The following is a 24,324-nucleotide window of genomic DNA, read 5'->3' as shown; positions in this document are numbered from 1 at the left end:
GGCTTCTGTGGGCACGTATCCTTGAATTTCTAAACTAGTCTATTCTACATATTACTGCAGCTCTATTCAATCAGCAAAAGGTTATGGTGTTCTTTGGTGTCAAGTACATTTTTTGCTCCCGAAAGCAGAAGAGAAAATGCATTTTCCCCCTCATATCTTAACTAATATAGACATGGATTCAAAGTATATTATTCAAATAAAGTATTAATCTGGCAAATTTCCCATATTCTGTACAACCATTAATACTCCAGTATCCACAAATACAGTAAAACTACACAAACGATAATTGTCAGTAGTTCTAAAATCGAACCCCCATTTGTCATACTCTAGGAAGCTTTTCACACCATCAGAATCAGTTTTTACAATCAAAAGAGGATCCAAGCTATTTGTGTAGTGTTAGGCCCATAGGCTTCCCACACTGATACCCTTAAAGAAATATTCTTCTTTAACTGTCTTGGATGAAGATTTACTCAAACTCATCTGTTACACTGATTGTTACAGAACAAGCCGAAATGAGAGACAAATATAGTACATGAACAATTAAGTGTCTAAAGTCGCCAAATAATAAACAAAAACGCAGGGGGCTAAACTAGATAGTGAGGTAACAATCGTATGCATGTTTATGAAATATTAAGAAAGAAGAATTTATTGTTTGGAGCTCTGAGAAAAAAAAAAATATTGCACAAACTGTTGGAACGCCATAGGTAATAGATAGTCTACGAGCCACATTGCAAAATAAGAAAATGAAGTACTTACTTTTAACTGCAGTTATAGATTCACATGCTTGAATCATTCCCTGTTGTCAAAGTAGGAGTCCCACAGTACCACAATAAAGCAGAATATAGCATTATCATGGGCTATACTGGCAATGACCGGTCACTTTAATAGCTTATGTCCTTTTAAAAGAAAGACCAAACTTGAACTATTATCAATCAGGCGACAGCAACCTGTAGAATACTGCCAAGAGAGGCTGAATCCCCCAGATTTTCAAGCACAAGTGTGGGAATACCATCATCCCGAACTAGAAGGGGAGCCTCTCATGGGAGAAGGGTGGGTCACATGTTTATGAAAGACACCAATACTGGAGAACTGCAGTTACAGGTAAGTAACTCATGTTCTCCTCCAGTATTGGATTGTTTATAGATTCACATGCCTGAATCAGAATACCAAGCAGTTATTGTAGGTAAGCATTGTAGTAATCTAATTACCCATTAAGGCTGGTGGGTAACAGCTTAATACATATCTATATATCAAAAGTAGGATTATTCTGTATATGATTAAACAATCAAGTAGTATACAACAACATTATATGAATATATTATACATAAAGATCAATAAACAACTCCATTAACAGAGGCTCACCTTATTGGAACAGATGACGTAATACCGCCTGTCCTACAGCTTCATCACTGTGGTGTGCCGATTCCAGGCAGTAGTGATGCGTGATTGTGGGGGGAGGGGGGTGCTCTTCCACGTTGCAGACCAGCATATTTTTTCCAATGGAACACCTGCAGACAGAGTTGCCGCAGTGAACACTGACCTTGTTGAATGCACCTTTGCCTTGACCGTGAATGGTTGGCCAGCTTTTGAATGGCAACACTGGATGGTAGCAGAAATCCATCTTGCGATAATGGTTATTGTGACTGAAGAACCCTGTGGAGTTTGTCCATAAGACGCTAAGAGACGATCTTTTTTCCATATTTTTTAGTACGTTGTAAATAGATTTAAGACATCAATTGGTGTAGAGAACGGACACACCTTTCAGCTGGCAAATCCAGTTTGGGAAAAAATTACTAAGTAGATAAGTTTGTTGAGATGAAATGGAGATGGAACCTTGAATTTGTTGTGAGAAGCACATAATCATCAGTGAAACATAGAAAAGGCCCCTGCAATGTGAAAGCCTGCATTTCACTGATTCTTCTAGCTGAAGTGAGAGCCAACAGCAATGCGACCTTCAAAGTAAGAAACTTCAGATCTGCTTTGTGGATGGGTTCGAATGGGGGTTTTATAAATTGAGAGAGAACTACACTGAGATGCCATTCTGGAGAAGGAGGTCGTACCGGAGGGAAAGCTCTGAATAATCTCTTCATGAATGGTTTGAATATTCTTGTGAAACAGATGGGGGGGGAGAGAGTGCAATGAACGTATGTACCGTTACTGCTGTGAGTTGAGCCTTGACAGAAGCATGCACTAAACCTGATCTAGCTAACGATAGGAGACAAGGCAGAATCTGCTCAGGTAATGCTTCCAATGGATGAAGGTTAGATTGTTGACACCATGAACAGAATCTCTTTCATTTCAATTTGTATGTTTTGTTTGTGGTTTCCGCTCTTGCTTTGGATAGGATATCCCTACAGTACTGTTGAGTGTCGAGGTCTTTGAACTCGTAGACTTCAGGAGCCATGCACCCAAGCGGAGAGAGGCTGGTTACAGATGTAGGACCTGGCCCTGGTCAACAGAGCTTGTGTGGCCAAGAGGAAGAGATAAGATTAAGACAACAGGAGGAGCGCCGTAAACCAGTGTTGCCTGGCCACCAGGGAGCAATCAGGATGAAGCAACAGTGTTCCATTTTCATTTTGTTGAGAACCTTCGGTATGAGAGGGAAGGGGGAAAACTGTAAGCATAAATTCCAGACCATCTGACCAAAAAGGCTTTTTCATTACAACCCTGGGAGCAGGTACTGACTGGCGTAGAACTGGCATTTGGTGGTCTTGCCCGTTGTGAAGAGATCCAATGCAGGTTTGCCCAACGTGAGAATATCTTGTCCAGCTCCATTTGATCCAGTTTTCATTCACAGCAGTTGTCTTTGGTTCTGCTGAGTGCGTCTGCTAAGTACCTGTTTACTCCGGACACATGCACGGCGCACAGATATTTTATGGGTTGTGAGCCAATTCCACATATCCTGGGCCTCTTGGGAGAGCATTAATGACTAGGTACCCCCTTGCTTATTGATATAGAGCATTCTGGTGAACTCGTCAGCACCGAAGAACCTGCCATCCTTGGAAGAAAGGCATGCAGGGTGAGAAAGATGGCTTTCAGTTCTACCCAGTAAGAGCCCATGCAGGTAAGTGCGGTGGGGCGACTCTGCGATGCGACAGGCGCAAGGTGTGAGAAGTTGGCCCGATATGCAGCGTTCGCTATTCTAGCGACCGCTATGTATCGTTCCAAACGACCCTTATGATGATTGGTTGTAAGTCAACCTATAGACCAGCTATCCTAGTAGCGTGGATACGAGCAGTCTAAGGCTAAAGACTCGAGAGGGCGTGTTAAGCCAGCTGTTTACCACACATATATCCCTTGAACACCCAGTGAAAGGACACCACACAAGTGTTATGAAAATAAACGGTATATTTATTTAAGAATCACAACAGCCCTGTACTCTTTATGAGGACAGGGTACTAAGCACAAACCAAATCTCTTAGGAAAATACTTCAAGTGCACAATTAAAACAAGTGTCCGAAGACACGGGAAGTTTAGTGGTCTCGGGCGGACCCGATAAGGCAAGTCGGAAGCGAGGGACTCAGGACCCTAGAGTAAGGAGGCTATGCAGGCACCGAAATGCCGAAGTTACCTAGCCACGAGGGCTGCGGCTGCACAAGTCTTACAGGCGTCGGGGGTCTTCGCTGACGAGCCAGGAGCCGGAAGAAAAGGAGTTGCTGGCCGGCGACCAGTGATGAATAGTTCGTAGAGATCCAAGCCTGGATCAGAGATCGTTGATACCTGAAAGCAGAGGGGACCAAGTTCGTACTACTAGCCAGTAGTCAGAGGGTACCAGGAGGGCACCGGTTGGCCGTCACCTCGACCAGGTGAGTGGGCGACGCTAGGCTCTGCAGTCTCACGGACCAGGAGGCGTTGTCGGCGACCAGGATGGAGGTGCGAGCTGTCCCACGAAGGATGATGCTGTCGGCGTTGCTGGGCCCAGGATTGGGGCAACAAGCCTTGGCAGATCTCAGGGCCACGTGGTAGGCCTAAGATGGCGTCTTGAATGGACCAGGAGGGTCCGGGGTGCTCCTCTCGGAAAAGGGAGCAAGGGCCGATCTGGAGCAACCAGACCAGCAGAGTTGTTTGTCGGTCGTCGTCAAGGAAGGGCACAAGCCAGCGGCTAGTGACCGGACAACGTGCTGAGCAGCGAGCAGAAGGGCCCCACGCAGATCGTGGAGATGCTGGGAGACTGCACTTCGGTGCTTGGAGCGGCTCAGGGTCGGGGCTTCTCGGACCCCAGAGCACTCACCAGAGAATTGCTTCGATGGTCGTGCTGGTTAAGAGCGTGCAGGTTCTGATGATGGCCGGTCCCTCGAGGTCTCGTCGCACCCACAGATCACAGCTGAGCTGATGACGTGGGTAGAGGTCAGAGGTGCCAGGGAAGCCGGTTCTCGTCGAGCTGGGCCGTCGGATTCCTTGAGGAAGGACTTACAGCAAACCGCAGAGTTCTTAGATGGTGCCCGCTGATGCAGGGTGACTACTCCTTAGTCACAAGGGAGAAATCTTGAGAAGAGTCTCGAATGTCCTTTCGTAGAAAGTAGTTCTTGATTCAAAGATGATCCAATTTGGAAGGGTCCCCGCTCCGGCCTTTATTCTAAAGAAAGGGGTGGGTACATGACTAGGTCCTGCCCTAAGGGTGGGACCAGGAAGGGGGGTAGTTACACCCCTCTCCCCTGCCGGACTTTCCCCAGGCCAGGGCTGGTGCCCCTGGAACTGGTTCTAACCGGCAGATGCGTAGTGAGCACCGGGGTGCCACTCCGCAGTCACCTTCTCGCAAAAGCCCTACCTACCCAGAATACACAAACCCTGTCTGGGACGGTGCGAACACCGCCCTCGACAGGAAACCCTTTGTCCAAGCTCTCCTCGCTGGAAGGACTCCCAGCAGCAGGAGGTCAGACTCGTGTCTGTGGTGGCAGTATCCATTTTGTGGAGCTGAGGCTTTAGTTAACTTTAACCGGGGTTCACAGTTACGTACATGTCGTGTCCCTCTAGAAGGGCGGAATGCTAACCTCGTCGCCAGAATTGGTGAGGGGGCAGCATCCCGATTCGTATGACACCTTACTCGACATGCCTTGATAACGCGACACCGAAGTTACCGATGTGGTACGCGTTATCATGGAACAGCCATTGGGTCTTGATTCCGCAAGCTGCAACCGGGCTCGGCTCAGGCCAGAACCTAGTTCACACGAGCCCACGCACTCTGCCTTCAGGATTGTCAAGGCCTGCCATAGGAGTGACTGATAGGAACTCGGGTGTCCATTGTATGGTTAGATATAGAGCTACTATACCTAAAGCAAAGGGTGATTACACGACTTTGCCCCAGCTGTCATGCAGCCAGTTGTGTCAAATTTAGGAGGCCGGCCAGGGGTGGCACAATACATGCTGCAGCCCCTGGCGGCCCTGGGTACACCTATGCCCTGCGTTACGGGGTCTGATAAGGTGGCCCAGTACCAATTGGAAATGTACCTAGGGTACATGGAATCCATTTTAAAGAGAGAGCAGTAGGCCTGGGGTCCTGATTGGCAGGGTCCCAGGTCGACTATGTCCAAAACCAGCTAAAACACAGGGCAAAAAGTTGGGGGCAACCATAGTCAGGAGGTACCTTCCTACACAAGGTATGCAATTTTATTTCATTTTCACTAGTCCGTCGTTTGTCACTTCCACCTCCCCACCCCCTCACTGTCCCCACCCCACCGTGCATACATGCACAGGCCCCCACTGGTTCTAGTCTGTTGATATTCATGGTCTTCTGGAGCGCAGACCACTTCCTTTGAATCTGCAGGTCCTGTAGGTGGCCCCCCCAGCCTTGAAGAGAGGCATCTGTCGTTATGATGAATTCGGGTATCCGAGGCAAAAAAAGTACGGTCCTTTGAGAGATGAGAGGTCTGAGACCACCATGCTAGAGTTTCTATCATTCTTGGGGTGATGATTATGATGTTCTTGAACAACCCTTCTGCTTGGATCAAGTTTTTGTAACTCCACTAGCAATGGTCTAATTTTCAGGCATGCAAGAGGTTCTAGATTTGCCTGACAGATTCTTAGGACCTGATTTAGATATTGGTGGACGGGTTACTCCGTCACAACGATGACGGATATCCGGTCCACCAAAATTTAAATCCCATTGTATATTACAGGATTTATATTTTGGTGGATGAGATATCTGTACCTGTTGTAACGGAGTAACCTGTCCGCCGATTTCTAAATCAGGCCCTTAGTTTTTGTTGTATGTCTTGAAAAAGATAAGCCTTGTTCTGAATTGTATACATATAGGATCCTAGGTACATTATGATTTATTTTGGATTAGTTGTTGATTTCCTATGTAGCCTGTTAAAAAGGGGGCGTGACTATGAACAAAATACTCATCCACTCCCAGGTATCCCTTTATTTGTAGGTTGGATGTGAAAGATTTAAAACTATATTAGGGGTTGGAGGGATATACTGGTTATATGACCCTAAAACACCAACATGTTTCTGCCCTATACTGATGGCCTAAACGGTCCTGAGCTTTTTTCAGGGTGGAATCATGCGAATATCACCTCCACAAAAGTATATAAAGCGTGAAGCAATCACATGTTGGCACCATGCCATGTCAGCGTTCACTTTCAGAACTACCCAGATTGGCAAGTATTAGCACTGCAGGTGCATGCTTTGAATGTAATGCCTCACACAAAAACACACATTATATAGGTTTGTGGGGGTGATATAAGCAAGATTCCCTCATAAGAAAGCCCAGGACTTTTAGCCCATCAGTATAGAGCTGAAACATGCTGGTGTTTTAGGGTCACAGGATCATTGTAACCTTCCAACCCCAAAATGGTTTTTAAATCTTTCACATCCACCCCAGCAATAAAGGGATACTTGGAAGTGAATGAGGTATTGTTATAGTACGCCCCCTTTTTAACAGGCTACATAAGAGCTCTCTGAGGTAAGGTCGAGCGCACCCTGGCCTTTAGGAGCCAGGATGTACCAGATGGTGAAGCATGCCACTACTGGAGTGGTTGAGGGTCATATAATATAAAGGGATCTTTTCCTTTCCTCCCTCTTATTAGAGTGGTGCTCTGATTTGACATGTGATCCCACTGTTTCCTTGCACGTACAAAGATTGTCTAGAGGGGATACTTGTTAGGTCAAAGGATAAGATCCCACTCAGCCCATGGAAGGTGACGTACCGGAATCTTGCCTTCTTCGCTTTTATTTTCTGATGCATTTGTTCTTGTCACCTTTGTCATTTTTATCTTCGTCGTGGCGATGATCGCTGACAAGGTTTGCGACTGCCCTGTGAATTTCAGCGTCATCTGTAGGAATTCTGTTGATGGTGTCGTCGACGATGGTATTGTTGTCAGTAGCATCAACGTTGATGGGGTCTTTGTGCATAGCAGGATCCTCATCAATGGGATGAGTGCGTTGACAGCTGTCGCCTTCACCGACCATGGTCTCGTAGACGAGACGGTGGTGATAGTCATAGTCGACGATACTGCTGTTGACGCTAATGTGCCTCATCAACGTTTCGGTAGACGAAGTCTGCTGACGTTCCCCAATCTTCACAGATGGAGTGCTGGGTCGAGCAGAGGCTGCCTCTGTGGAGATCGAGTTTCTTTTCTCTTTTCTCAGAGGTTCTTAGTGATGGGTTTTTAAGGCCTTCCTGCTCTCCTCGGAAGTCCCCTGGTCAGAGGATCTTGCTCTTTTGTATGATCTCGTGGACGTGTCACGGTCTTCCTCAGAAGTGGTGGATCTCTAAGTTTTAGCCGTCTGTTTCCACAGAAGGAGCCTCCCCTACCTGTCCTTCAAGGTCTTGGATGAAAAAGTGAGACATATTTTTCATTCCTTCATCTTATCGGGGTTGAGGCAATAAAGGCAGTCTTCATGTGGGTCATCCACATGATGGAGCAGATTTAATCTGCAGTCAGGATTGTTTTATTATTGTGCTTCAGACAGACTGCATTTAAATTGCCACACACATTTTGGTGCAAGTGAAAACACATGGCACATAATACATGAAATGAGGCCTATTCAGTCTGAAATGCTTTTGGTGAATTAACATGTGTTTTTGCAGTGTAGAGTAAAGTGGCCTTTTTAGCTTTGAAGATTAATAGAATGTGTTTCTCTTTTCCCAGCTCATCCTTGTAATCTAAATTCACTATTCCGGTCTTAAAAGACTTTGGCTTGTTGCATATTTGGCTAAACATTTTTAGTTTAAAACACCTCTTTTTATAATGTGCATGAATTAACAAATGCACCAAACACTACACCTGGGGCTAAATGCTTTTTTGCATGAAAAGCTATCTAAAACATTAAAGCATGTTGCTGTGTGCGCTGTATTAACTGTGTGCGCTTTTAAAAATGTACACTAATGCATAATAATGCTATCTTGCACATTTATTTTGCATGTTGTCATAACCAATCATAAAAGCTGCTTTAAACTAATAGCTTGGCTAGGTAAACATTTATAAGGGGTATTAGTATGAGGGAGGGAAACATAATGGCTGATTTACATGAAATTAATATTCTCTTTTCGGTTTGTTTTACTTTTTGGGGCCTAAGAAAACATGGCTGCCTGTGAATCCAGCAAGGCTATGACTTGCATTAAAGTGAAGATAGCATGCGCAGACTGTGCCAGCTTTCCTCATGACAAGAAGGAGTCAAGGCCACTGAACTGTACATTCTTGTGATTGTGCCAATGTACCAGTTAGCTAAAGTATCCTTCTAGCCTGTGTTGTGACAGGAAGGAAAGAAAAGATAGAAACATTTTTCCTAGGAAATGTTGCAATAAAACAATATGAATGTATTAATCATTTGTGCTCCTTTTTTGTTAAAACTGGTATGCTCTAGATTTTTCAATGAATCAGGATAGTGAGACCTCATGCCATTGTGGCTGACCAATCAAGTACAAGTTTCCCTGAACATGAAACATTTTTGTGTAGTCTGCCAAGAATTAGAGTATAAATAATGACCTCTTTGGAGGCGTGGCTGGCTTTTTGCTCATTTTGGCTTTTGGGCTCTTTAGGCTTAGGCTCTGTTTCATTCATATGGGTTAGGTACGAGATCATCACGAGTGCAGCCTTGGGAGTGAATTTGCGTCCGAGGAGAGTCAGGGGCAGGTTTCTTGCTTCCATGTCATATTTTTGGCACGGCAGGCCACATTCTTTTGAGGTCTGTGAAGGGCGGTCTGCTCGCTCTTTTTGACACAGACAGAGATGAAGAGAGCAGCAACAGTTAGAAAGGCTTTTTTAGAATTAGATGCTAAACTTTAAGTTTATGCTTTGACTAATTAATTAGGTCTGAAAAGATGTATTTGTCTTATGCATTTATTTCTCTTTATGGGAGATTTTTGCAAAATATTTAATTATTGAGTAGCCTTGCAAGACTATTTTTCTTAGAAACTCTTTAAGAGTTTGATTGACATTTTGCGCCACATTTTCTTTTCTACATGTGATGCTTATACCCAGACTGTAATATGTTCTGTATTAATGCTATTTTTCCTGTTTTCCAAATTCTGTAACCTGATTGATATTTTACTAATGAATAAAGGGTCAGAGAAAAATTTACTTTTGACTAGAAAATAAAATCATTTAAAATACTCAACAACTCTCTTTATTGGCTTAAATTATAATTGCATTTTTGACTGCTCATGTTTGTTTAAAGTCTCCTGAAGGTAATACATGGTGTCAAGGTCCCAACACCTTTTCAGGGTAAATAGAGGTAGCATGGGGTTTTGGTATTGAGAAATTACCGCTGCATCACACATGTAGCCTTTTCCTTCCACAGGTTTTGCAGGATTTGAAGGGGTCTTTCTTGGAAGTATCAGACATAGTAGTTGTCAGGATGATAAATCTCAGAATCTAGAGAAGAAAAAACTGAGCAGAGCTCAAGGAAATTCCCTTCACACGATGTGCACTAGAAAATCTGAAGGATTCAGCGTCTCTTAGAAGTATTCTACAGGGTGCCATCGCCTGACTGATTATAGTTCAAGTATGGTGCTTTTTTAAAAAGGACATAGACAAGCTGTTAAAGGTACTGTTCATTGCCATACTGCTTTATTATAGTACGGTGAGACTCCGAAGATGGGGAATGATTCAAGCATGTGAATCTATGAAAGATCCAATACTGGAGAACTACAGATATACGTTTCTGGTGACATTTTAAGTCGAAGAAGACACACATGTATGGACCAATAGAAGATCTATAGCAAAAGGCTGATACATTGAGATAAAAAAATACATATTTAGTAATTATCAAGTCTACAAGCTCCTAGAATACTATACCGTTGTTGCATGTGGATTAGTAGCCCGGACTGACTCAGCAAAGCTCTCCTGTTCAGGCACTGACGAGTTGATAGAAAGATTTGATGCAGGAGTGGGAGGAATTTCATTTGTCGACTTTGCTGGTGAATTAACTTCTGCCTACAGATTACATAGAATTGTGAATTAAACATTAAGAGGTTTGAGTTATCTACAGCAATTATACTCACATCTTGGTTGTTTGGTATATGATAGGTACAATCTTTATACCCAAGACAGAAACACTTCGATTAAACATAATGACACAGAAGCCAGCTTTGAACTCAAACCTAGAGGTCACTGTTTCCTGCAGAAAAAAAACTGCTGTTTCAGGTTTAGCTGCAAATCAGTGGATTTAAGGAAAGACCAAGAGAATGATTTGTTTTGAAATGCTCACCTCTCATCTGTGCTACCACGCTACAAGGACAGAATTTGCAGCCTTACATAGTTCCTTTCCCAATTCTCAGTCCTACCCACACAAACACCTGGCTTCTCATTCATACTTACTCACACACAGCAGTTACATTTCGAAAACCCTGATACACAGAACCAGTATTTATGTTAACTGACCTATGAAAGCTATGTCCATGCAGTCCAACTCACTATCCTCCCTTAGCCAGTCATGAACAGCAGCCCTGTGCAGGGGTGTTGCAGTGGAATTGCACAGAGACACAGCACACAAATTGTCATACTGGTCCTCCCCCCATAGATACAGGCCATTCACTGACTCAATCACTTATGCACCCAACCCTTCCAGTCCTTGGCCATTTAGGGCCAGAAGAAGACAGTATAAAGAATCAGTTTCGTAGATAAAATGTAGCACATAGACTGCTACCCTATAAGATTCTAGAGCAACACAGGGAAGCTTTTTTGCACCATCCTCTAAGCACCTATCATGCATCCACATGTGAGCTTTAACATTCATAAGGCTGATGGTATAGATGCTCATAGAAACTGCCCTAGAGGGAGATTGTATGTATATAAAGCTTACTCCAGTTCACATATGCTACGCAATTTAAAGGGGCAAGGTTTCAGCAGCCTGTGGAGTGGTCCTAGAATCGTTGTGCCTTGTGTGAGCATGTAGAAAAACTAATCACACCTTTGCTTGCCTTTAGCTCCCAATTCAGCTTAGGCCCATATGCAAATGTACTTAGTTGGTAGAGGCTACAAGCAAGTTCTGATTGTAGACTTTAAAGAGAGGGATCTTAAGATGCCTATCTTCAATGAAGTCTCCTTGGTCTTCCTTAATGTCTCTCACACAATTTCTTTCTATCAGGCTTTCAGTGCCCTCCAGGTCACACCTTATCCCATTCTACCTTGTTCCCTCTTCTCCTCTTCAGCCAGCACAACCTGGTCTTCTCTCTTCCCTATCCCCTCTCTCACTCGCAGTCAGATTTCCCAAGAGGGTTATTCAGACCACATCCATTCTATCCAGTGAGACACCAGCATTTAGGGAAGGCATCTTAACCTTCACAGCTTCTTCCTTATTCCCTCACCTTACCCGCTCTTTCGATCACGTCCGTAGCATCCTGTTGCTTCCCTTCTGTCTCTCTCAGGTTTAGTAGAGATCTAGTCATACCAGGAATTATTCAATAAAAATTATGAAAGGTTGCCGTGCTACACAAACTGGCTAGGTTGTATGTATTTTACTGATGCTGTGTGGTCCAGATCCTTAGGGATCACTAAGAGGGAAGGCACTGGGATGATCTTTGAAGTTGTGCACTACATAGTGCAGCACCCTCTATGATGGTCAAGTACAACCCAGCAATAAATGTAGACAAGCAAGTGTTAAAGGTTCTGTGGGTGGACACTTGTTTATGTATGAGAACACTGCATGGTTTTCCTCTTTGATTTAATTAATCATTTTACTTTCCTGCAAAACGCATTAGAAGAAAATTAGGCAGATTCACCAACTAAAGATCACCAAACTATCTCGAGTTAGTGCGAGTCATTTACCTGTAACACGTTTTCCTAACTTGCAGTTCCTTTCAGCTTTCAAATTACAAAGTCATTTGGGTATTCCCCGTACCATGTAGATGGACTGAAACTGCCAATTGGTCAGGCCTATAATGCAAAGTGCCTCTTCTTTGGCTGATAAAAATGTCTGAATGAATACATATATGCATGTGCATGTGTCTGTTTTTTGAGTATCGGTTTCAATAAAAAGCAAAAGCACAGATGAGTGCAATGCTATGCTAGTGGTGTACTCTTGTTAAAGATTAGACTGCAAACGTCAACATTATCGGCGCCATCTTTCCCCTTTTGAGCCCATTCGTGCGCGTAAGCGGCAGCCATTTTGAGCACCATGGCCTCCCTGCCCCTCGCTGATAGCCAGCGCGTCTCTCTCTCTCTCTCTCCTAACCTCGCAAGCATCCCCCGCACGCTGACAACCCCCGCTCTCTCATGCCTTGGGTCATAAACCCCTCCTCAGCGCAGCTTCACCACGGAATCCCATCCTGTTCCCAGCGCGACACCTCCCTTCATTCCTTTCATGGTCTCAGATCCTCTTGATGCAAACCCCCTTTCCCTGTGTCCCCGTTTGTCTTCCTTGTTCCCAGGCCGCCACCTGGCCCTGCGGATACTGTTTATTACCCCGTACAGTAGGAAGCTTCCCCTCCCCATCAAAAGACCCTCGAGCCGATCAAAGCCCCCACCCTATGATATCCGATCAACTCCACGCATTCCGTGAATCGGCGGAATGCCCTGCTGCGCGACACTCATCACCTGTTGTGACCGGGGTGGGGAATTCAACTGTAAATGTATGTGGGAACGGGCCTGAAGGGGAGATTCCGAGGATGTTCTTTCAAATATCAAAGTGTTGCGAGAATGTGTTACGTGCAATAAAGGTCATAAACCCTAGTATAAGAGGCCAGGCCTCAGAGATGTGGTTAGAGCACCTCGTGACGATACTTGCTGTCTGAATTGATGTGTTCTCCTCCGGAGAGAATAAAATCCTCGTTTCCTGCCTTCCAGTCTCCAGCGCCTGCTTCTTCATTGATTAATATTGGTGGGTCATAGAGGCGACACCGCCGGGCATCATAAAGGGGTCTTTGGTTACTGGTTGTCTTTGAACCCCTTTTAACAATTGGCGTCCCAAGCGTGGGGCCCATCAGCGACTCGTGGATCCAGTGGGAGAGGTCCTGACGACAGAGTGAACGACTGAAACGATCGGAAGGTACCCTGTCCGATAGACCCTCGTCTGACAGCCGATCATCCGAACTTCACTGGTTCCGAACAGACCTCTCTCGAGTGATCTGCGGTCCTGACTGGGAACCATCAGGAGTGCCACGAGGAGTACGAAGAGAAGAGGACGATCGGGCGCTGGATTCGGAAGACAAGAAACTGTCCATGCGGTCCGGGTAAGGTCGTGTAAACACGACGAATTGCGAAAGTGATTGAAAGTGATTGATAATTGATGAGAAAATACTAGTATTACTTTTTGTTAATTTATTTGGAGATTCACTGTCTGCAAACGGAGAAACAACAGGCTCTCCCTTTATAAACAGTGAAGGATAGGTACGCATCCATCGGACCTATCTTTCTCCCCCACTGAACAATTGCCCCTCCCCCATTGATTAACTGTTATAGATTGTTTTCTGGAGATTCTCTGTCTGCAAACAGGGAAGAATAGGTCCCCTCTCTGCAGATAGTGAAAGGGTAGGTGACGCGGACTTTTGCGAGCTTACTTATTCTCCCCATTGACCATATTGATTTTTTATTTTTGACCTAACATTGATTGCTCAAGATTGGTTCATGAGGTATTCACTGCCTGCAAACAACGTAGAATAGAAATATTCTGTCTAGTCTTTGCACGCAGTGATAAGATAGGTAGTGCTGACTATTATCCCCATTGTGATCCGTCATGCCTGTCTTCTCCCCACTGGTTAGTAGCCTGTTTAGCCCGGACCGCTTATTAGAGATGAACCATCCGGCTCCGCTGGAAGGCACCCCTAATAAGGACATGTTCATGAAGCATGGATTAATCGCTATAGCCTATAGCCAGCTGTGGCATAAATATACGAAAAAGGATCGAGAAAGTCAGTGGCCACTGATAGGATCCTTTGAAGACGATAAAATAAACGCACTAGAAACAGCCCTTGGTAAAAACAAGACGACGCCCACTATGCTTGACAGCTTCGGCATGTGGCGAAAAGAAGCCGAACAACGTAAAAAGAGAACTGAGAGTAGGTTGGGAAAAGAGCTGCGGAAAGCAGCCCACCTAGCGGCCCAGAAACTAGAGAAAGAGATAAAAGAAAGAGAGGATACCAAACAGAAGCTAGAAATAGAAACGTCAAGCCAGTGTCTGGTTAGAACACCCTCCACGCTCTACCCTGAATTACACTCGAAACAGCGAACCAACGATGATCTGCTGCTAGGTCCTCCGATCATCCACATGCCCCCTCCATATGCCCCTTCCCAACCCTTAGCACAGCACCCACTACCCCCAGGTACAAGCGAGAGTAGCACCACGGCTTCAGCCCCCATGGCCTCTATGCCGGCTGAACTCCTTGTATTAGATGCTACGCAAACGACAACGTTGGGCGACCCAGAGGCCCGAAGGGTTGGTCCTGCAAGAACATACAGACTAAGCAAAAATGAGCGAGCAGGGGTCGACAAGATAGCAAAGATACTGGTAGAGAAGAGGGAAGATGAAGAGTCCGTCACGGATGTGTTTAATTCTTATACAGGGAGTCACAGACGACACTTTACTGTACAACTGTGTTACCACGTCTTAAACGCATACGAGGACCGATATCGAGAAAAAGGTCCCCAGAGCCTAACGACTCTGTACCGGAAGGTCGATATCGGGGATGAGAGTGAGAGTGATGTGACGGACCTCCTTACGCGTACGCTTGAGGTTTTCCGCCACCTCACTGAACAAAAGCCGAAAATCGAATCCACAACATCCGTAGCAACCGAACCACAAACTGAACAATCTAACACCATGATGCCGATACGAGAGGCTGCCCCTTACTGGGTTCCTCCACGAGGTGAAGGGACTCACGATGACGCAAACAACAAAGATGCAAAGGGAAGGGTAGTGTACAATTGGGTCTACCAACCATGGGACCGGCAAGAGATTCTGACCTTCCGGAAATCTCTGCCTGACCTACGTAAAAACCCCACTGCCTTCTATACTGAGTTGGGTACAGCCCTAGGATCGACGATTATGACTCTGGCTGACATCGACTTGTTTTTCGGGTTATGTCTACCAGCTGATGTGTGGAAGCAAATCCGGAAAGTCGACCACTCTGAGCTGTTTGGACATAACTGGTCACAACTCGATGGCATAGACAGACAACGAGAACCCGGACAAAAGCCTTTGAAAGCCATTTTAGACCTCCCGGATAAAATCGTACAGAAATTAAAAACCCTGATCCCAGAAAAGAAAGTGGACTGGTCGATAGTAACGGCCTGTCGCCAGAAACCTCAGGAGGATGTATCGGAATACTTCTCCCGGTTTGAAACGGTGTTCTCCGATTACAGCGGCCAGGACTTGACCACTGCAACCGGACACCATCTGTTTGTCCAGAATTACGTTAAGGGTTTATCACCGGAGGTCTCGCAGAAACTGCAGGCCAGCGAAAGTAGTTGGGCAGCCTCCAAACCTACGGCTATCCTCCAGATGGCCGTAGGTTTGGAGTTAGGTTTGGGGTTAGAGGCGGCAGACCCGGAAGCTGAGATCGGCCCTGGACCAGGGTTCAATTCCCCGCCCGACGAGGGTTGGGCTCAATAATTCCACGGACTCGATAATTCTCGCTCCGGTGCCTACTCGACTCATGGGTTCACACTCTGCGACTCTGGGCAATAGCTTGCTTAATCTCCACAACGGCCCCTCGCGGCGGGATGCCTGGCTTTCACCTTGTGGATACCCTGCCGGGGTATCTCACAGGGGAATACCAGGACGGGTTCCCTAAGCAAGCGCATAGATGCCTGCGATGTGGGCGATTTGCGCTATATAAATACATTTACATTACATTATGAACATCAGAAAAACGAAAACGATAGAACAACAGAGAGAAAGAAGAAAGACTTAAAGGAGAGGGTGATGATGGCTCAGCTGCAAGGGGTGACTATGGGACGAGACCAATACCGGGGAAACCATCAGATGAACGTCCCTAAAACTGCACCTCCCAAAGACCGTACTTCGACTCCCCACATTGGACGTACAGACATTAGAGAGGACCAGTGTGCTTTCTGTAAAGGAACGGGCCACTGGAAATCTCAGTGCCCAGTTCTTTTGGAACTCATCAGAAATAGAGATCCTAGGGATACAGCAAGTGGACCAAGAAATAGGGGACCACAGCGAGGGCCCCCAAACGACGCAACTAATGATAGATCAGGTAGGCCAAACACATTTGACCGACCCCGACAGAACCAATGCCAGCAATCTGACTACGATGATGTTCATGACTTTGCATAGGACTGCCTAGGGCAAGGGAGGGATCCAGTCGAGCTCCATGTTGACCAGCAAGGCCCTTATGTCACTGCTAAGGTCTTGGGTACCAAGTCACCATTCCTGGTAGACACTGGCGCAACACGTAGTGCATTATCTAAACGACTGATTCCAAGGGCACCCTTGTCTGGCTCACTAATAACATCGACAGGTTTCGATGGAACGCCCTCCACTAACCCTTTGTCCGCCCCGATCCTCTTTGACTTAGAAAACAACACCACTGACACCACGTTTTTGCTTTCCTCCAATAGTCCTGACGCAATTATGGGACTCGACTTATTGAAACACTTCCGAGCAACGATTAGATGTTCCCAAGATGGAGTCCGAGTTTTCCTTTACGACAATCCCGTTCTGCTTAGACATTGCCCCCCCAGACACATGTTTTCCATCACCGACGCTGACACTTCCCTGCTTGACACTCTGCCTCCGTATCTGTGGGCCAAAACGGATTCGGATGTAGGGCGCATGATGATCGACCCAGTGCACATTACTGTTCGACCAGATGCAACACTCCCAAAACTTCCACAATATCGGATATCGCCCGAGGGCGAAAAGGCATTGGTAGAAATCATCCAATCACTGATAGACGCAGGAGTGGTAGAGGAAGTGGTTAGCAACGTTTGCAACAGCCCAATCTTGCCCATCATTAAGAAACAGGGAGAGGGAGATGAGAAAGCATACCGCTTCATCATTGACCTTCGAGAGATCAACAAAGTGGTGGTACCCCAGTACCCTGTGGTCTCGGACATTACCACCATCCTGACTTTGATTCCCTCCACTGCCACCACCTTCACTGTCATTGACCTCAAAAACGCATTCTTTTCCATCCCCATCCACCCAGACAGCCGATATCTCTTCGGTTTCACCCTAAAAGCCCGCTCATATAGGTTCTGCCGAGCACCCCAGGGCTACACAGAAAGCCCTAGCATCTACAGCCAGGCCCTCAAGAGACAACTGGATCAAGTCCAGTTACCCGATGGAGTGGTGTTAGTGCAATATGTCGATGACATCCTCTTGGCAGCCGACACCACTCCACTAGCGGTCACAGCCACCATTCAACTCCTGCACTTCCTTGCAGAAAATGGCCACAAGGTCTCTAAGAAGAAGTTGCAATTCTGCCAACCCCAGGTCACTTACCTAGGCCACCTTTTGTCCAAAGACGGAAGGAAACTGACTCCTGACCGGATCCAAACCATTCTCGACACCCCCATCCCTAGGACCCAGAAACAGGTCCGCTCCCTACTAGGCCTCACCTCCTTCTGCCGACAGTGGTTACCCAACTTTAGCCTCGTAGTAAAACCACTGCTTTCACTGCTAGCTAAGGATATCCCTTTCCCACTCCCTTGGACCCCTGAGTGTCAGGCTTCCTTCATGCAACTACGAGATGCCCTTTGCTCGGCCCCTGTGTTGGGTACCCCCGATTACACAAAGCCCTTCTCCCTTTACACTCACGAAAGGGAGGGGTGCGCTTTATCTGTCCTGACCCAGTCCATCGGCTCAAAGCAACGACCATGCGCTTACTTCTCAGCCACCCTTGATCCTGTAGCCAGAGCCCTGCCTGCTTGCCTTCGAGCTGTAGCTGCTGCTGCGATCTCTATCCGACAGAGTGAGGGGATCGTGCTCTCGAATTCCCTCACAGTACTGGTACCCCATGCAGTTGACACCCTCCTAAACCAAACCAAAACGCAACACCTGACGAGTGCAAAACTGACTGGATACGAACTGACTCTGCTCGCACCCCACATCACTCTGAAGAGATGCACCACACTGAACCCAGCAACCCTGCTGCCCTTACCAGAAAACGATCCCAATGCGCACCCTGTACACGACTGTGTGACCCTCACAGATGAACAGACCAGAAGTAGGGTTGACCTCAGAGACACGGCCTTTCCCGACCCCGACGGAGAGCTGTGGGTGGACGGTTCTTGCATCAAACTCCCCGATGGCACCACTTCAGCTGCCTATGCAGTCACCACGGCTCGAACTGTAGTCGAGACAGCCCGCATAACGCAACGATCTGCCCAGGCAGCGGAACTGATTGCCCTGACACGAGCCTGTATTCTAGCAGCAGGAACCACAGCAAACATTTACACCGACAGCCAGTATGCCTTCGGGGTGGTTCACCATTTTGGGCTCCTTTGGAGGGAGAGGGGATTCTTGACCTCACACGGCACCCCCATTTTGCACGGGGATCTAGTCTCCGCCTTGATCGAAGCCGTCCTTCTCCCCAAAAAGCTTGCAGTCATCAAATGCCAGGCACACAAAAGGGTGACAGACATTATTGGACAGGGAAACGCACTAGCCGACATCACTGCCCGAACGACAGCTGAAAATAGGACGACAACACGCATGTACGTGACCAGGTCACAAGCAGAAAAATGGTCTGACGCTAGGGACACTATTAGAGACATTCAAATGGCTAGCACACAACACGAACTGACTGAATGGACACGGGTGGGATTGAAAGATGACGAAGGCTGCTGGCGAACAAAAGACACAAACAAATGGTTGCTACCTGACTCATATCTGATTCCCATACTGACTATGGCACACTCCCCTGCCCACATAGGATCAGCCCCCATGATTGAACTTGTCTCCAGAGTTTGGCACAATGATAAGATCACAGAGTCCGCCAAGCGTCTGGTCCAACAATGCTTGATATGCCTGCAACACAACCCCGGGAAAGGAACTGTAGTACCCCGGGGAGGGTTTGGGGTCCCAAATCACCCGTTTGAAGTCCTGCAGATGGACTACATCCAACTAGACAGATGTCAAGGCCTGAAATATGTACTTGTTGTGATATGCGCATTTAGCAAATGGGTGGAAGCATACCCAACCCGAGACAACACTGCTATGGCCACAGCAAAAGTACTGTTAAAGGAGTTTTTCCCCCGTTACGGCCTTTGTCGAATTTTGTGGAGCGACAATGGCCCCCACTTCGTAGCCGAAGTTATCCAACTCATTTTGAAGGGGTTGGGTGTAAAACAAAAGTTCCACGCAGTCTTCCACCCCCAATCTGCTGGACTAGTTGAACGACATAACGCCACGCTGAAACTAAAATTGGCCAAAATAGTGGCTACCACAGGACTGAAATGGCCAGACGCACTCCCCCTGGCATTGCTCTCAATGCGTTCCACCCCTACCAAACACCACTTGACACCATACGAGGTTGTATTCGGCCGGCCAATGAATGTCTGGTCTGCACCGAAACCAACTTCCATTCATGACGTCCCGGACGTCCTAATGTCTGATTACTTATGCCAGTTGACTAAAACACTGTCTGTTATCCATCAACAGGTGCTGCATGCCATCCCTGACACTTCCAGGGGTCCCGGACACACCATCCAGCCTGGGGATTTCGTCCTGATCCGGAACTTCCAGCGTGCCAAGAGTCTGGAACCCCGGTGGACGGGCCCCTGGCAAGTCCTCATCACCACCCGAACAGCACTTCGAGTGGAGGGAAAACGCAACTGGCTGCATGCACACCACTGTAAGAAGGTCTCCTCGACCCTGACCTCGACCGAAAACATCGACAACCAAGAAGAGCTCCTGAACAAGGACCGACCGTCACTAACCTGCTATCCTGATACCGAAACACTTGAACTTTCAAAATTCTCCGATCCCACTGTGCCATCGAGAGAAGGGTATTTCCTGCGTCGAAAGGAGGGAGCTTCGGCTAAGTAGACCACGGACTGAGTTAAATCTCAGAACGGTGACCTAAACACTACCAAGGGTTACCCGGAGAGAAGCAAAACAAAGTCTGTGGTTCTGCCCGCTACCGAGCTCCTTGAAGATGATGGAAGCGCCAGATAAGAAGATGATGGAAGCGCCAAATAAGAAGATGATGGAGGCAACAGGAAATACCCACCACAGAAACCCAAAAGCAGACAGACTCCACAGCTCAAAGACAATTGCACTCTTCATCACAATCCTTTTCTGCTTTCTCCTCATGACCACACTCTGGATTGTGGAAGAAAATGCACCTGCTCACGAAACATTCCTGACCACTGCTCAGCCTACCACCATGAAGGAACATTATCTGATTTCGCTCTCTCCCCAACTCAGAGAGAGGCGAAAGGAATTTTGGAATAACTCTTTCGTACAACTACTTCACCAGCACAACCTTGCCACCAATGCCACCAACTGTTGGATCTGTGGGTTGCTACCCCACGCCACTGGACACTCTATACCATTCATCCCTTCACCTTTCTCAGTTCACGGCTCCTGTCTTGCTTGGCTGATGCTTCTGCAAGAAAGCTTTAAGGACAATGCCACCTCCAGCAAAACCGTAACGCATTTCTACCACGGGGTCTGGCGGAACAGAACAAAGACACACTTCTGCCCGCAGACCACCAACAACACAATCCACTTGGACATCCCTGCTAAAGAACAAATTGAAATGCAAGTGTTCAATAATCCAACCAGAACCACCTTCTCCTACCTGCGAAAACGAACGGCTGCCACTCTGACTGTGGCCCTGTCAGTCATCAACGTCACCGGCCACATGTGCATGGAGGGGCTTGGGACTCAGCTGGTAGGCCACAGTGCTTGCCGGTTTTCCAGAACTCTGGACTCCACCGACCCACCTTCCTTTGTGGCATCTCCAAACACGTATTTCGTTTGCGGCACGAAGGCTTACACCTGGCTCCCCAAAGGCTGGGGGGGCACTTGTTTCATTTCCTTCATCCTTCCTCCGACTTATGTGGCACCAGCAAATCATCACAGGCAAAAACGAGCCAAGGACATTGAACAAGCCGACTCAACAGGAGCGCAGTTCCTCGATGCTATGAAGGGACTTGTCCCCCTCTGGGGCCCGATGGCAAACAGCCGTGCCATCCGACATCTGACTCAAGCAGTTGAGACGACAATGAACATCACGGCTGGTATCCTTGCTAACAATACCCCTGAACTTCAAGCGGTCCGCTTGGTGGCCCTCCAGAACCGCCTTGTCCTAGATGTGGTTCTTGCGGATCGTGGTGGAGCATGCCGCATTATTGGGTCCAGCTGCTGTACGTACATACCGGACAACTCACCCTCAGTGTACAAAGCCATCGAACATCTTCATAGACTCTCTTCAGAAGTCCACCAAGAACAAGAAGAATGGTCGCTTGGTGGTTGGTTCTGGAGCACCGTTAAGAACTGGGGGTGGAGACTATTCACCATTATCCTGATTCCTGTAGTTGTAATATGCGGTTTATGCTTAGGAATTCAATGTCTGCCACCTCTGTGTACATTATGCGTAAATTGTATTCGCCCTAAGACTGTGGACTTTGGAAACGAACATATGAGAGCAATATATGATGCCGAGGTTAGGAATTTGATGAAGATTGACATTGAGTAAGCAAGATTGGCTAAGATATGTTGAAAAGGGAGGACTGTTAAAGATTAGACTGCAAACGTCAACATTATCGGCGCCATCTTGCCCCTTTTGAGCCCATTCGTGCGCGTAAGCGGCAGCCATTTTTAGCACCATGGCCTCCCTGCCCCTCGCTGATAGCCAGCGCGTCTCTCTCTCTCTCTCCTAACCTCGCAAGCATCCCCCGCACGCTGACAACCCCCGCTCTCTCATGCCTTGGGTCATAAACCCCTCCTCAGCGCAGCTTCACCACGGAATCCCATCCTGTTCCCAGCGCGACACCTCCCTTCATTCCTTTCATGGTCTCAGATCCTCTTGATGCAAACCCCCTTTCCCTGTGTCCCCGTTTGTCTTCCTTGTTCCCAGGCCGCCACCTGGCCCTGCGGATACTGTTTATTACCCCGTACAGTAGGAAGCTTCCCCTCCCCATCAAAAGACCCTCGAGCCGATCAAAGCCCCCACCCTATGAGATCCGATCAACTCCACGCATTCCGTGAATCGGCGGAATGCCCTGCTGCGCGACACTCATCACCTGTTGTGACCGGGGTGGGGAATTCAACTGTAAATGTATGTGGGAACGGGCCTGAAGGGGAGATTCCGAGGATGTTCTTTCAAATATCAAAGTGTTGCGAGAATGTGTTACGTGCAATAAAGGTCATAAACCCTAGTATAAGAGGCCAGGCCTCAGAGATGTGGTTAGAGCACCTCGTGACGATACTTGCTGTCTGAATTGATGTGTTCTCCTCCGGAGAGAATAAAATCCTCGTTTCCTGCCTTCCAGTCTCCAGCGCCTGCTTCTTCATTGATTAATATTGGTGGGTCATAGAGGCGACACCGCCGGGCAACATAAAGGGGTCTTTGGTTACTGGTTGTCTTTGAACCCCTTTTAACAATCTCAAGAGGGAAAGTTGTCTCTAAGTACTTCTAGAAGCCAGACACCCAGCCGGCACCCCCTCTGGGTCACGATGCTCAATTCGTATTGCAATGACAACATCTGGAGAACCAACCCCATGGGGGTGCAAAGTTCCCATCAACTTTGGAAGTTCAAAAACATGAAGAGCCAAGCTGTACTTCCAATCTTGTATGTAGGGAGTATTGGAATAGGAGTAATTAGGAGAGCAGGCAAGCTAGGTACATGTCTTCGGGGAGTGCACACTATAAACTAGTAAGCCATATCATAAGCAAGAGGAACAGGTTAACAAGAGCCGAAACCATGCTTGATAGTTTGCCGCACAAAGAGGACTGCTGTTACATGACCTTGGTGTGTGAAATTTCCAGCAGGCTCTAGTGCTTTAGTCACTGCACTCTGCATGCTGAGATTTTTCAGTGCATACGTCCAATGTTAAGGGCAGGTTGTGCGAGCAGTGCAGGGATTAAACCTGTGAACAAAGCAAAGGGAATTTGACAGTGATGGAGCAGCCTTGCAGGGAGTTAAGGCAGTCCAGCCTGAGGCCCATGCAAAAAGAGACAGAGTCCCTGGGAAGAAAAGGAAATGTAGACAGCTGCAGGAGCATCAACCAATAGTAATTCACGTCTTTGTCAATCAGGACCGAGGATTTATGGACATGTATGTATCCCAAAGAACTCGGATATTGTTTTATTGTGCCAGAGAACGGAGACTAACTTCAAGAAAAGTCGATGGGCTACAGGGAGCACAGTGCGATTGCGCGGTGCAAAGGTGATTATGTCCCAGAAGCATCACCTCTGAATTGCCTTTAGTCAATTTGAGCTCATTGGTACCCAGGCAACGGAAAATTCTCAGGCTTGAGTTCAGTTTGATTAATGAACTGGACCAACACGTTCCTTACCTTTGGTAACAATATATCTGTAAGAAACATTAGTTAGTGATAGTTTCCTTACCTTAGAATAAGACTGGATCCGGAAAGCTTTCATCAGCAGTAACCCTGCGTGTCGGTAGGCATTGTCGTACGGCTCCGCGTACGTCGTTGGCGTTGTAGTCGCCGAGATGACATCGCTGTAGCTACTTAGACGCGCCAACGCGTGTTGACGTCAGTTCTGTACACGACTCTCCGCGACGGGAATGCAGAGCCATGCAAGATACTGACCACTGGTGCATTGAAACTAGGGCCATGAAAGGAATGACCTTATCCCTAGAAATCAGTTAGCAGACCGGGGAGGATGGGTGGGGCGGTAAGGAATCCATCACTAACTAATGTTTCTTACAGATATATTGTTACCGAAGGGAAGTAACTTGTTCATCTGAAAGAAACAAGTTAGTGATACATTCCTTA

The 24,324-nt window shown here is 47.0% G+C and overlaps 1 protein-coding gene across 1 annotated transcript in view; it reads right to left on the bottom strand.

The window, feature by feature from the left end:
* UBE2J1 (ubiquitin conjugating enzyme E2 J1) overlaps positions 1 to 24,324 on the bottom strand; it is a 168,185-nt gene that overhangs the window by 29,622 nt on the left and 114,239 nt on the right. The window contains exon 7 of the mRNA XM_086926656.1: positions 10,245 to 10,382. Coding sequence (XP_086782782.1) covers positions 10,245 to 10,382 — 138 coding nt within the window. The remainder of the gene's footprint in view (positions 1 to 10,244; positions 10,383 to 24,324) is intronic.

Source organism: Lissotriton vulgaris, chromosome 6 (genome assembly GCF_964263255.1).
Source record: "Lissotriton vulgaris chromosome 6, aLisVul1.2, whole genome shotgun sequence".
In the NCBI taxonomy this organism is placed as follows: Eukaryota; Metazoa; Chordata; class Amphibia; order Caudata; family Salamandridae; genus Lissotriton; species Lissotriton vulgaris.
This window is presented reverse-complemented; position numbering and strand designations above follow the sequence as displayed.